The sequence below is a fragment of the Parasteatoda tepidariorum genome, chromosome 9 (genome assembly GCF_982258835.1).
Source record: "Parasteatoda tepidariorum strain Cologne lab strain chromosome 9, Ptep-v5.0, whole genome shotgun sequence".
Lineage (NCBI taxonomy): Eukaryota > Metazoa > Arthropoda > Arachnida > Araneae > Theridiidae > Parasteatoda > Parasteatoda tepidariorum.
Window position 1 is genome coordinate 41,143,689 of NC_141763.1, and position 14,964 is coordinate 41,158,652.

Consider the following 14,964-nt stretch of genomic DNA (forward strand, 5'->3'; position numbering starts at 1 on the left):
AATTAAATTTATAATTGTATTTATCTATAATTACATAATCTGCTAAGATTACATCATCAAAAGTGCTATCCATTACATCTAAATGAAATTTAATAATACAAAAAAAATTCAGAAAATTTGGATTAATAATGAATTGCATTGATGGAAGGGGTAGAGAAAAAGTAATTTAACCAGGTATCTATACAAGAATTCCAATTTAGGTTAAAATATAACAATAGTTAGCTGACTAAAAAAACAGCATAGATTTAAACAACGCTGTTTTTAAGATCCTTAAACTAATCTAAGCAAAATGGAAATTCTTTTTTCTCCTGCTTCCGTTTTCTTAATTAGGTAGAATCTCAGTTGCTCGGTTTAGTTTAATTACAGTAAAATAAAAGAAATTTGATGAATAAATAGTTAGTTTCTGATTCTGAACTTTCATTTTCTGATTTTTGTAACTGATTGCATAAATTTTATTATTGATTTTTCAATTCTGTATTATCTATAAAGATGTAAAATATATTACAAAACATTTTTACTTAAAATTAAAAAAAAAAAAAAAAAACTTACTAATGAAGGATTCAGTTTTAATAGTAGCAGAAATGTAAGCAAATTTTTCTTCTGCTGCTTTTAATGACTTATCGAAGGTAACTCAAGTAACTAGTACGTACCAATAGTACTAGTACAAGGTAACTAAAATGACTAGAAGCTCATTGTATCTCAAGAAACGCATTGAAGCTCAAGAAACCCTTTTTGTTAATAAAATTTTGACTTAATTTCATAAATACAATATATATAAATTTATTAATGAGTCAACAAAAATTTCAGAAGACATCGATTTATTATAAATTGAACCAAAATTAAACTTCAGAACAGACATTTGCACCCTTTTCCGTAGGGGGAAGGGATTGCCCATTGCCTGAAAACCCAAATTAAGCCGTTTTCTCTGATTTTTGGAAAATAAAACAAAGTTTCTTGGCCTCTCATTAATTTTCTCCTTGTCCTATGGCCACTCTGATTATCAACTGAAAATCATAATTTAATATAAGAAAATTATAAATATTTCCCCGATTTTGTTTCGATCATTTTTTTAAACAAAGAAATAGTTGTGAACACTAATGAAATAAAGCAACTCCATTTAAGATAACTAATAGCATGCTGTAAAAGAAAATATAAAATACCTCTTCAAGCAGTGAGCAGTCTTTAGTAGGAGACATAGGTATACTAAGTAATTTACTTTCATGACTAGTTTCTTGAGTTAACTGTAAACAAAACATAAAATAGAAAATTTTTAACAACCTTAACTGATTCATAACGATGATTTGATAAAGCCAAGCGGATAATTTCATTCAGCTATTTTTTTTTTTACATGCCCCTACCTTCAGGAACTTCATTTAATATAAATTATAAAAAGGGATAAACTAATTCACAAAGAATTCTTAAATTATACTTAATAGGGAAATAACGTCAATTGATTAAAAAAGTCCATTTTCTAATTTATCACTCAAATCGTCATGACAAATATTATGTACTTTGTCCAGATTCCTACTTTTAGTTTGATGATTATAAAAAGTCATTCTAAAAACAAAAAATTACTTGTATAAAAGTCATGATAAATATCACACATATAATGTTTGAAGGAAAAAAAATTGAAGCAGAACTACTATTTTAGGCAGCCACTATTTTGGATATCTTTTTAAAAACCATTATTGATATTTTGAGAAATGACAAATATTGAAATTGAAAGAAAAATTAATTAATTAAACTAGTAATAGCTATTTAATTAAATGATAATTTGTGAAACTACTGATTTTATTTGCTTGTGGAGTAGCACATAAAATTACCAAACCAATTAGCATTAGATGTTTACCAAAAAAATTTCCTCAAGATTTTCAATTTAAATATTTTAATTTAAATATCATATTTAACAGATGCACAGAAAACAGACACCATATACATAAATAAGCATAAGTACATAAAAATAAAAGTGAAACAAGGAAAATCAAGTAAAATTTACAGCAAAGGAAAATAATTACAACAGAAATACAGTAAGGGAATATAAAAACTGTTTTATGCTTATTTACTATAGTTCAAATTTTTTTTTTAAATATTTGAGCAAAATAATATATTAATATTTAAATATGCATATTATTTAAAATTGTCATTCCATTTAAATAAGATGATTTATTAAAGACCCAATAGATAAAAGCCATGAGGAAATTAGGTAGTCAATTCCTTCAAAAACAAAATTTGCCTTTATTTTTATACTAATTTATATAGTTTTTTTTAAATCAAAAGCTTGTAACAATTAAGGAAAATTTTAATTTTAGAAGAATTTTTAAAACATATTTCTTTGATGATTTTTGTAAAAATTTAAATATAAGAGTTTATTTTTTTCTACGATTTACTCTTGTTTAGTAAAATTTAGTCATGCATGTAATTATACACAAATATATATTTATTATATGCTACATACAATAAATACATAAGTAGTAAAGCATATTTGCATTTGGAAACAAAAAATTCTAATCTAATATGTAAAAGAAAAATTTAGAAAAAATATACAAAACAGACAAAACTTAGAAAAATTATAAATAAAACAAATATCTGGATTTTCATCACCTTTTGAGAAGGATACAATCACATTGCAAGATAAAAGTATGATTTATATAAGAAAAATTCCCACTCAAAGTTTAATTAAACTCTTTCTTCCAAGGAAATCTAACTAAAGATAACCATGGGAAGCTTAAGTCATTCTAAGCCACTCTTTTTAACTTAAAAATACCTAGAGCTATGAATTTGAAAAAATTAGAATTAGTAATACGTTATAGTTAATTAATATAAATAGATTCATATCTTTAAGAGTCCAGTAGATTTTTCTTCTCTGTTATTTGCACATATATTTTTCAATTAAAAAAAACATGAACTCACCATAATGTCTCCCGATTCAACACCATTGCATAAAGGCAGTGTTTCTGTAGTTGGACGAACAACAGTAGGAATCAAAACATCGAATTTAGTGGTATCATTACCAGGTTCTTCCAATTCCTATAAAAATACTTAATTTAATTATTCTGAAAAACAAATAAATATATTAGATACTTTTTCACATCACTACTCAAGAAGAGAATGATAGTTTACTTATTCGAGCAATATACTATGATTTCATTTATTCTTTCTTTAAATTAACAGATTTCTTAACCTAATAATAAAGATATTTTTTTTATTAAATGGTAGATTAAATTAAATAGCTACCTAATTAAAACTTCTTACTTATTCATTTTTTTCTACCATTTTGAGAATAAATTTCACTAGCTGTAGAACTACTTAATTAATTGAAATTTATACAAGAGACAATAAGAAAATCAATAATGAAATCAACTGACCCATTTTGTTGCTTGGAACATTTTCAAATCCATTGGATCACCTCTCAATTCATTGTCAATAATAGTAAGAGAATGGCATGAGGACATGCAAATTTTCATACGGCTCTTGTCGTTTAAGTTATGAGCGGTATGTTCCAGTTCTCTAAATCTAAAATGGAAAAATAATCATAGCATGCAAAAATTATCCCAAATTCTTATTCTTTATTCATATTTCTTTTAGTTTAACAAATACAATTTAGTTTACAAATTGCATAATTCTATTTTATTCTAATGTCAGAGAAATATATTCTTTACATGCGAAAATACAATATCTTCTTAAAACTTTCTTTACAATAAGATAAGAAACAGCCAAGAACAGTTGGTAAAATTGGTTAAAAGCACTGAGAACAGGGTTCATACAGAAATCAGAAGAAGAAATCCAAGGAGTTCAAAAATTTAAGGACTTATCAAAAATTTAAAAACTTTGTGTAAAAGATAACTAGAAAGTTTTTTTTTAAAATTAAAAAGCAGTTATTATAAGGAACTTGCAAAAATGCATATTTTGCATATTTTTTCTCTAACCCTTTTGAAATAAATTTTGACTTTGTCAAACTTCATCAAGAAAAATAATCACCTATCACTTTTACACATAAATACATTTTACAGTTTCAAATATTGTAATAAATCTTGTTAAAGTACAGATGTTAAAGATTAACATAAAAACCTAACAATCTTATATTTTTAAATTTGAATACACAAAAAAAAAAAAAAATAAATAAATAAAAATCACAGTAAATTATTAAGTTTGCTTGAAAAATGTAAAACTAAAATTATTTGTAGTTATTTTTTTCTTCTAACTCTTGCAATTCAATTTTTTTTTCTTTTAAAGTTTTTCTTAAACTATTAGATTTTGGCAGTCATCATTTAGTTTCCCTGCTTAGACAGCAAATTCATCAGCGGACTTAGTAAGTTCACCTATGCAATGCAATGCAATAATCTAAGGAGTTTCTAAGGACTAATTTGGAAATCTAAGTAGTTCCAAATACTCCTTGGGGACTTTTATTTCCAAGGAGTTTCTAAGGAGTATAAAGAGTCTGTACACACTCTGTGAGTAGAGATTTAGAATTTTTAAAGCTTAAAAATCTGGCTTTTTTTTCTGTAGCTCATAGACTAATTTGCATCAATTTCTATTCGATAAAAATATGTGTTGCGATACAAAGTGAAAAAACAAGAAAATTTTACGAACAAAAACTCAACATAAATTTACATACTATGCATGTTTAATATAATTTTTAGAACTAAGATTTATAATTAAATTACCTACTAATGAAAAATATCACCTAATTTGAGAAAAAATTTAATTCTTAAAAGAAATGCGATATTGGATTTTAAAATCGGGTGAATTTCAAGAACTCGAAAATACAAATTGTGATGTTAGATATTTAATTTGCATAAACACAAAAATCAACATTTGATATTACAAATGCGCGAAAATGAATATCAATCGCGCGAGTGACGAATTGCATTATTGGATTTTAAAAATGCATGAATACAATTTGCAATATTGATTTAAAAAACTTTAAATACAAATTTCGATATTGAATTTTTAAATCACGTGGATACGAGTAAAGTCTTACAATTTTTAAATCTCATGAATATGATTCACAATGTGAACATAAATTGCGATATTAGCGGATTACAGCGTTGTTTCAAATATTAAAAATACCAAAAATCCAACTAACCAAAAAAAATAATAATACTTCGAATTGACGGGAGAATCACATGTAGGTAAACGTTTCATTAACGCAATTTAGCAAAAGCTTTAAAATTTAAACTTTAGATTCCAGAACTCTCAATTCTTACTCTGAGCCACCACTCTTACTTTAAATTTTAGATCGCAATGAAAATTTTGTCGGATTTTAAGGCAAATCAATGGTCTTAAAAATGCGGAATTTGGTTAAATTAGCACACAAATCAGAAGCTCTGCTCTTTGTTCTTATACTTGGAAGTATGGTATGAAAAACCTGCAATTTCAGGGTGTAATTTAATTACCATATTCTTCCCCCCCACACACACAAAAATTATTTTGCTCTCTTTTGCCTCTAGATGTTCACTTTCTGAAAAATGCCAACTCCCATTTTTTGAAATGCTAAAGATTCATTGCAAAATTGAAGAAATTATTTAAAATGCAGAGGATATTACATGTTTTCAATTTTTACTTCTTATTCTAATCAACAGTGCAGTTATTAGCATAAATTGGAAGGAAAAAAAAACTATGATTTTTTTTTCTGTATTAGTAGATTCTTAACATAAATTTGAGCCTGAATGCAAAAAAAAATAATAAATAATAGAGTTTAAATACATAAAAGTTCGCAGCTAGGAAAATATTAGAAAACAGCCGAAAAATTAAGTAAAATAAGGCCACTTGTTAATTGCTTTGTTCCAATATTAGTAAGTTAAGACTTAAAGTAATGCTTAATAATTCAAGTTAAGTGATTGATTGACATCTATTGGTCAAATGATCATTCTTTATGACAGTTATGTAGAAGACGACTGTACATCATGGTTCACTCATTAAAAAAAAAAAAAAAAAAAAAAAAAAAACTTTTTAAAACATATTTTAATGCTTGAAAAATTGGCATTAAGTTATTGTTAAGAAGGAAAAAAACAAAGAAGTATACTTACTTTCCCTCAAATGTAGGAATGATACCCCAAAAATCAAGTCCTTCTTCAGTCAGAGTTCCAGTCTAAAATTAAAAGCCACTGTTAAAAACAACTCAAAATACAATGAGATGCAAAAACATATCAATTTCAAAACACATAAGCACATGAATTATTAATAACAATATTTTATAGAACAGGAACTGAAAAAAATGTAAAAATCTTGATGTAATAGAGTGATTTAACCGAATCATATTAGTTACACATATATATCTTACTTTTAACCCTTCATATCTCAACATCTCTGATTTTAATAAAAATTACTCATACACTGGAATACATCATTCTAAGCATGTAAAAAATAATAAAAAAATTTTACAACATAAAATAAAAAAAATTATCGGAAAATTTTTTTTTGTTGCATTTCTGCAACATTATGCAAAATGACAAAAAAGTGCTTGTTGCATTCCTGCAGCATTGTGAAAAATGGCACTAAGATTGAAAGATTCAAAAATTTTAAGTCATATCAAAATTTTTAAAATAGTTTTTACTTTTGTTGTAACAAAGTCCTACACCACATTTCTCACAAATAGTTTGTGTAAATCCTTTGCATTTTGGGTATTTGCATCTGATTCTTTTGTTAACCCAAATAGGCCAGTGCCCAATTTCATCTTGGCGCACTGGTTTTGGCCGACAATCGCCGAAATCGTCCTTTAAAATTTGTTGGGGCAAAGACATAGGCTTTTTGTGTATGTTGCAGATATGCAACAAGGTGATATAAAGGGTTAATTGAGACAGAATAATAAAAACTTAATTTTTAAAATAAATTATGACCAATCTAGTTAAAAATGTCATTGAACCACAAGTACAATTATAGTCTAAATTATACTAATTATAGTCAGGGTTCGCGATTTTTTTGATTTAAATCGGATTTTTTATTTTATTTAAATCAGATTTTTTTGATTTTTATTCAAATACACTGTAAGAACTTTCATTTCTGATTAAAAAAACTTTTTAAATGCTTAATCAAAATTAAATTAATATTAAAACTATATTATAACAATATTTTAGAAGCTCTAACTTACTAAAATAATTTTTCATTATAATACATAGCTTTGAATGCATAGCAACCACTCTGAAATAAATGCATAATTGAAAATTAAAGACTAGATGAAATAGAAAATTTAAAGAATACTTCAGGGGTCTGTCTAGGTTTTTCTGAGAGGTAAACCTATTTTTTGAAAATGTAGACATAATTTGTGAAAATTAAAAATCATATCAAAAAATCAACACAAATATGGTAAAAATATGGATTTATCGTTCCTTACGAGACACAAAAATAAAATTTTAAGAGAAAAGTATTTTGTCAAATTATTCTACCGTTTTTCCTAAAGTTGAATTTGTAAAGGTACCGCTAGCTATTAAAACAAAGTTTCAATTAGTAAACCATAATTTTAATTTAAAATTGTGATTTCTTCTCTTTTTTTCTTGATTTTTAAAATGACAAAATAAATGTAACAGATTGTGTTTATAAATGTAGACATTCATCAAAAAATAGATAAATATTTAATCTATATACTTTTATATTAAAATAATTATTTTTAATTCTTTATATCAAAATAGATAAGTTAAGCTAAAAAAAATTATTTTTTAAATTCTATGTACTCATTGGAATTTTTTTTCCACAAAATTTCTTTATAGAAAATCAGATAATGTCAAAGATACTGTAAACATATTATAACCCTACTGCTTCAAATAGACTTTGAAGAGAAGAATGACACTATATCAGGAAAAAAATATCTGAATTCATCAGCCTTTTTTTTTTTCTTTTTCTACTTTTGGCATATTAAGGTAATTTCTTTTTAATATAACCTCAAGCTTCAGAAATATACATTTTCCACCAATAAAATATAATGTAGATTTTAATTCCACACTTCTTCATTCAAAAGGTGGAATTTTAATTAACATAATTTGCATTATTTTTTGAAAAAAATCATGCTTATTAATTACTTTCTACAGCTATGCAAGTCTATATTAAGACAGCATTAAATGTTTACTTTAATCTGTACTTTCAATCTCAAGAATCAAAACATTTTTAAAAATGTAATTTCAAATGTGTTGGGATTTAACAAACACCAAGAACGAAAGTAATTTCATTAACTAAAATTAATTAATGCAGCAATTTATTTAAAATAAATTTTAAAACTAAGAAAACAAAATAACAGAAGTATCAATAATTTAAAACACTGACTTTTAACTTTTAAAATCAATATATATATTTAAAAAGAAATAATTGATTTAAATCAATGATTTTTTTAAAAAAATCATTTGATTTAAATCAACAAACCCTGATTATAGTCAAAACAAATCTAAAACAAGAATTTGTAATAGAAAATGAATAGATTTATATTCTTATTTTTAAAAAAATCTAAGAAAATTTAACCATGTTGCTATGAAATTTTACAAGAAACATATTATAATAATATTGTAGACATTAGATTTATTTACTTTGGACCACATTATTGGCTATTTTAAGATAAGTTATTTTCAAAGAGTTTTCCAAGAATGTTTAATGAAATGTTATACGAATGCTAGCTGAAAATGCAATATTCCTTGACATTTGTTTTTTCTGATAATTGGATTTTTTGATAATTTTAGGTTTTCTGTTCCCATGGAAAATCTTATTTGTCTCTTTCCATAAAATAGCAAACGACAAAGAAATAAGGTAATAATATAAAAAAATGCATAAGAACACAACAAGTACTTTTCTGTGTACACTTTTTTTTTTACCTACAAATTAAACACATAAAATATATATCTTCAAACGGAAAACAAAATTAAATTGAAGTTGTTTGCATGCTACAATTAAACATTTCTCTCCATTTACCAAAAAATGCCTCAATATAATAGCCTTAATGTAAATTAAAAACTTCATATGGATTGAATCACTAAAAAATTATCTCTGGAGTTAAAAATACTTTTAAAACTACATTGTAAATACTTATTTTAATTATTTAGACATGTATTTATATCTCACCTTATCAAAACATATTAATTTCAGCTTTCCACAAATATTAATTCTTGGTGGGTTAATGCAGAAGATCTTTTGCTTTCTTAGACGATTTTGAGCAATACTAATAGAAACAGTCATAGCAGCAGGGAGGGCTGGAGGAACTACAATTGTGATGATATCTAAAGCCCGAACAATTGTTTGACCTATAGGAGACTGAAAAAAAAGTTAAGCATAAGTAAAAATTAACACACAACACTCGATAACTACCTATTACTATTTTGAATTTATGACCTAATTATTTATACATATTTTATATTAATTTATATCAAAATATAAATTTTCTTAAGATGTTTTAAAATAAAAGTGATGTCATCCAATTTGATTATACAAGAGAAAATACAAAAAGAAATGTATTTTAACATTGACTTATTTCCTACCTAAACAAACAAATAAATGTGACTAAAACTAATTTTTTTTTTTAAATGAGCGATTTAAAGAAATGAAAATAGCTATACAGTTAGCCATTTTGGTAAAAAATTTAGTGAAAGTATGCTTTTCACATTGTTACTGATATAATAAAAAGACTTTAAATAAAGATACAAATAATGTCATAATAAGTACTCGTAAACAAATTTCATAACTTAATTTTGAAATTGTTTAAGTCCAAGGAAAACTTAAAATGGAAATAACTTAAAATGGAAAAACAATTCTGCAATGTGGAAAAACAATTCCGCAATGTGGAAAAACAATTCATAAAAATAATGAACAACAAACAAACAAGGTTTTAAAAATAAATTTAGTGATTATTTTTTTAAGAAAAGAAGTATTTATTTTTTGCTAAAATACTTTTATACTTTCAGCTCAATTAAAATTGTATATATTTTATAATTGTATAAGTTAAACAATTTCCTTTAAATTCTAGAACATAAGGCACTACTGGAAGATATGACTTAGTCTAACAAAGTTGGAAAATGGATTTTTTTTATAAAAAATCTTTATTAAGAAACAACAAGATGCAAGTTTGCACCTAATTTAGCATAGTATCATACTCTTAATAGTATCAAAGTACACTCTTAAGAATATCAAAGATACTAGTAAGAGTAATTACATACATTTTTATTGTATTATACTAAGTAGCCAGACCTTTTATGAATGACAAGATGAAGTGGGAGAAGAAACCCTATAAATAGTTAAATTAAAAAATTTTGAAACTATTAATAGTTTCCGAATTTTTTTTTAACAATTGTTATAATAAAAAAAACATTCGTATGGAAACTAACAAAATAACAACCTTCACAAAAAAGAAAAAAAATTAGAATTTTAAAATTCAGGATACCTTGGAAAACTAGTTCCTTTGAACGCATCAGAAATTAGGCATGGTAATGAAATTCTCAATGATAGAATTTCATTACCATGCCTAGTCTAACTAACTCTAATTAAGGCAAGTCGATTTCTACTTCCCTAAAAAATATTTATGCTGTAATCCTTTTCAAAACTGTTTGGTGCGTAATAAAAAATTTAAAAATAATTTCAGAAAAAAACTAGAGTTACACAATTATTCAATACCAGTGATATTAAAAATCATTGAAAATTAATTTTATAAATGAATAAAACTTTTATCAATTCAAATAACTGTATGAATAAAAAATTTCATAATCTTAATTAACACCAAAAAAAGGGAAAAATATTGATTAAAAAGTAAAAAAAATCAAATTTCTAAATGACAGGTTTGAAAATAAATTTCATAAAGATTCTTACATGTCTGAGAATGTAGCAATAAATTGAATATGCCATTCCAAATGCAGATATGAAAAACAGCAAAGCAACAAACTGGTAGGCATCTTTATAGAATTTAAAGCCTACTGGTTTGGAAAACAGTATAGATCTCACCAATTCTCCTTTAGAAGTTGAAAAACCTACAAATTAATGAAAAATAAGCACATTAATTTATATTTAAAAAAAAATACTTCCCATTTGATACTAAAAAGAATAAATCAAAATATTAACAAGTCATCTGTTAGTAATTAAAATTAAATAATAATTTTATATTCTTAATAGCAATAATTTTAATGTGATTCATACTGAAAATCAGAAAACAGTAGTTAAGATAAGAGTAATATAGCAAATAAAAATTGCATGCTTAGGGAGAAAAATTAAATGTGATATTTTCAATTCATCAATTTAGTTTATTTCAATTTATTAATTTAGTTTATAATTTTGTGTCTTTAACTAGGAGCTCCATGTAATTTCAAAAATAAAACCAAATTTAATCCCTAATTAAAGCAGTTCCTATTGTTTAATATCTACATCACTCTTGCCTACATCATACTGGAATAATACATGGACAACAAAAAAGAACATTCAAACAAAAAAGAGCATTCAACAACCTCTTCAACGAATGGTAATCATCAACTTCCTTCAACAAATAATTTTTTTTGATACCCATAATATGCAAAAAGTGGTTTATTTTAAAATGCTTCATTACACTTATCAGGGCTTCAAGTGGCAAAACATGGTTTTGGAGCATCTTTGGAGCAACAAAAAAGCAATTTTGGAGCAGCAAAACAAAGATTTGGAGCATATTTAATAAATAGAATTAAAAGAAGAATTTAATAACAAGAATTTTTAATTTTGTCCATTAATAACATATCTTATTTTTTACACTTTTTTGAAGGTCCCTGCATTAACAAATTAAGTTTCTTTTTGGTACCTTCCAATGCTGTTAAATATTCTGTTATCCTCGACTTAGCCTCAGATAAGAGGATCCGTCCGCTTTCTATAATCAACATGTCTTTATTATTTTACCCATCTTTAATATTTTTTCAGCTGCGGCTAAGAGATCTTGAGAAGCCTTCAATTTTTTTTTGCAAATCAATTTCAGCAGCTTTCAATCTGCTTTCCTCAGTTTCAGTGTTTTTTGCTTTCTTTTTTCTCAACCTCTAGTCGAGCAGAATAATTTTTAAATGCTGTACGAGCCACTTTAATCATATCTTTGTCAACTTAAAAGTTATTTAAACCCCTATTTTGTTGATATGTGACACAACTTCTCTCAAACCATTAACACTATGCAAATTTAAACTTGCCTTATTGTCAAGTAGCTTTTTGTTCACACTTAAACCTCTTTCAACATCGGCATTCCCATGTGGTACGCACAATAGAGCTTTGTTATAAGAGGATATTTGATATTTCCCAAATTATCTTTCTTCACAAAATAGTTTTTCCAAAACACATCAATTTGTGCATATTCATTTGAATCAGAATAACCTTCTGGTTCCCCATGTAACCTTGCCCCCTTCATCTAGTAACAAAGATGCCTCTCCAGGTTTTATAATGGATGGGGTTACTGTTGCCAGATATCTTATTGACTTAATAGAAGTTTCTTCCATTCTCATTACAAGATGCAACACTTTAAGAGGGCGCAGTAACCTATTTTTTAGAGGCAATGCTTTTAATAAATGTTTTGAGCATGCCAAGTAAAAAGATCTGACACCTAAATACATAATTTTTTTTCTGAAGAAGATAAGGATGTCATCACCTTTGTGGTATCTAGTCCAACATCTATTAAATTTGAATTTTGCCAAATTTCTGCGTTTTTTACATCCAATGATTTTAAGTCCTTTCCTGACAAACATGAAAACCAAAACTCTTTAAAAAAACGCCCTAACAATGCTTTAACTAGGAACACCATTTCATCATACAGCAAGTGAATCAATGGTGTTTCAGTGTGGAAAAGACCTAAAAATTTATTTAATATTGCCGAAATATTAAAAAAAAATTTAATAAATTCAACATTGAGTGGCTCATACTATTTTTTAAATTAATAATTACTTTATTTAATTCTGTAAAAGGTAATTCAAAACTCTAATTAATTTAACTATTATTTAAGGTTATCGAGTGTAATTTTATTAAAATTTAAATAAATGTTATTTGTAATAGTATATTCAACACAACATTAACAAGATTAATATTGATCATACCAAATTTATAAAAATATGTAAAGAATTAAGCAAATTACGAAAACTTTAATAAATTTATATTACAAATGTAAATTAGTGAATGGCCCCTTATAAATTTTTATTAAAATTGGTTATTTATAAAGTACTGCATTGATGAAATGATTAAAAAAATTTAATAATTTTTAAATGCAAATACAATGAGTATTGAAGCTAAAAAAAAATTTTTCAGAAGTAAATTATTATATTGTCCCTACACTCATAATATTTAGCAAATCTGTGATAATTAAAATTTTTTATATCAGTTGCTTTAAATCAAATCATTAAGAGATGAATTAAAGTATTTTTGAATGACAAATCTGAAAAACATAAGATTTTTTGCTGCATTTAAAATATTGAAAACCCCTCTCTTCATACTTATTTAAAATCTTGCCTCTAAATATTATTAAGTTATTTCCTAAAACAAAATAAGAGCACTGAAAATTTTGAAGGTAATAATACAATAATAAAATGCAATAAGTAAAAAAAAGTTTTTTTTTTTTAAAAAGTAACAAAGTAAAATAATTGTTTAAAAACAATCTGCAATTAGTGGATGGTCCCTCAGATAAAAAATTTAAGTTATGAAACTCAATTAGTTCTTATCCTTATTTAATCTTATCTTTATCTAATTACATGAATAAAACGGAGATAGAAAGTTTGAGGTTATGAAGCTTTGTGATTCTTGACTGTTCTGAGGATCAACATGAAATTATGTACTTAGTGGATGGTCCCCTAGTTAATTCAAGGATCGTGGTACTAATCTATAAATAGAATAGCGCAAGAAGGCCATTAGCTTTCCATTGACGAAGACGATGGTACATCAATAACGATGAAATCAACAAGAGAAAAAATTTTCTTTTGCTATTAAAATTTGGCAATGTTTAGTTGGTCCCCAAAACTTTTTTGGCGCAGATTCGGCGCAAATTTAACATAAAATGTCGTTTCTGCGCAGTAATGCGCAATTTTACCGATTTGGAGCAAAATGCGCAATATGCGCAGCACTTGAAGCCCTGTTATGAGCTCATTTTCTTCAAAGCTACATATTTCTAGGTAACAATTGTATTTTTTGGTAACATTTAAAACATCAGTTTCGAAGGCTACAGTTCAATCACCACTCTGTACTAAGAAATATTAACCATGTGGTACTTACAATATAATAATCAAATTTTGTCTTTGAAGACAGAATAAAGTGGTTCAATTGCTAGGTATGGGCAATTCCATGAAAAAGGGGAAAAGCATTGGAAAATTCAAATAAGAATAATGTTATCATTTTGGATGTTTTCTGAATTAGAAAGGTTTGAAGTTTGATAATTTATAATTATTTTTTTTTGAGAATTTAGTTTTTTAGTGTTGGTAACCCGTTGAACATTAGCATTTACTTGTTTTGATTTGGGTGAAGAACATGGTCAGTTTTTGAAAATCAGTAAGTTAACATTATTTTAATTTCAAAATGTTCCAAAGAATAAATATTGTTTTTTACACTTAATAGAAATATTGTGCAGTGTTAAAATAAGTTTTTGTTGTTAAATTCACTAAATTATATAAATTTCGACTAAACATTAATGCATGTAACGTAAGTTACCAAAAACTAGAAAAAGTTTTTGTGTGTACAAAAGAACTAGTGATAGAAAAGTAAGAATAATATTTTTTCTTCCTTAGAGGCTAACACTAAATAAGCAGCAATAGTTTTCTTTTCAAATATTACTCATTTATTGTTTTGTGCCCCATTCAATATGTGTAACGTAAGTTACTGACATGCATGCAATGTAAGTTAACAATGTGAAATGAGTTTATTCCTCTTGAAAATTGGCATACAAACTAAATAAGATGTGTCCAGTTACAATACCGAAGTTTAAATAATTTATCACTGCCTTAAGATATTGGTTTTAATGAAACTCTTTACTTTAAGTTATTAATTTGGGTGTTGGCATTCATATGTTTTCAAAGTTGAACA

The 14,964-nt window shown here is 25.7% G+C and overlaps 1 protein-coding gene across 11 annotated transcripts in view; it reads right to left on the bottom strand.

The window, feature by feature from the left end:
• anne (polyamine-transporting ATPase anne boleyn) overlaps positions 1 to 14,964 on the bottom strand; it is a 94,905-nt gene that overhangs the window by 25,446 nt on the left and 54,495 nt on the right. For 7 of the 11 annotated variants that reach the window (XM_016069777.5, XM_016069773.5, XM_016069776.5 and 4 more), the window contains 6 exons: positions 10,777 to 10,934; positions 9,043 to 9,231; positions 6,030 to 6,091; positions 3,366 to 3,513; positions 2,911 to 3,027; positions 1,161 to 1,241 (listed from right to left, as the gene is read on the bottom strand). In XM_016069777.5, the coding sequence (XP_015925263.1) occupies positions 1,161 to 1,241; positions 2,911 to 3,027; positions 3,366 to 3,513; positions 6,030 to 6,091; positions 9,043 to 9,231; positions 10,777 to 10,934 (755 nt within the window). The remainder of the gene's footprint in view (positions 1 to 1,160; positions 1,242 to 2,910; positions 3,028 to 3,365; positions 3,514 to 6,029; positions 6,092 to 9,042; positions 9,232 to 10,776; positions 10,935 to 14,964) is intronic. The other 4 variants (XM_071187212.2, XM_016069774.5, XM_071187211.2 and 1 more) reach the window with 1 other exon arrangement.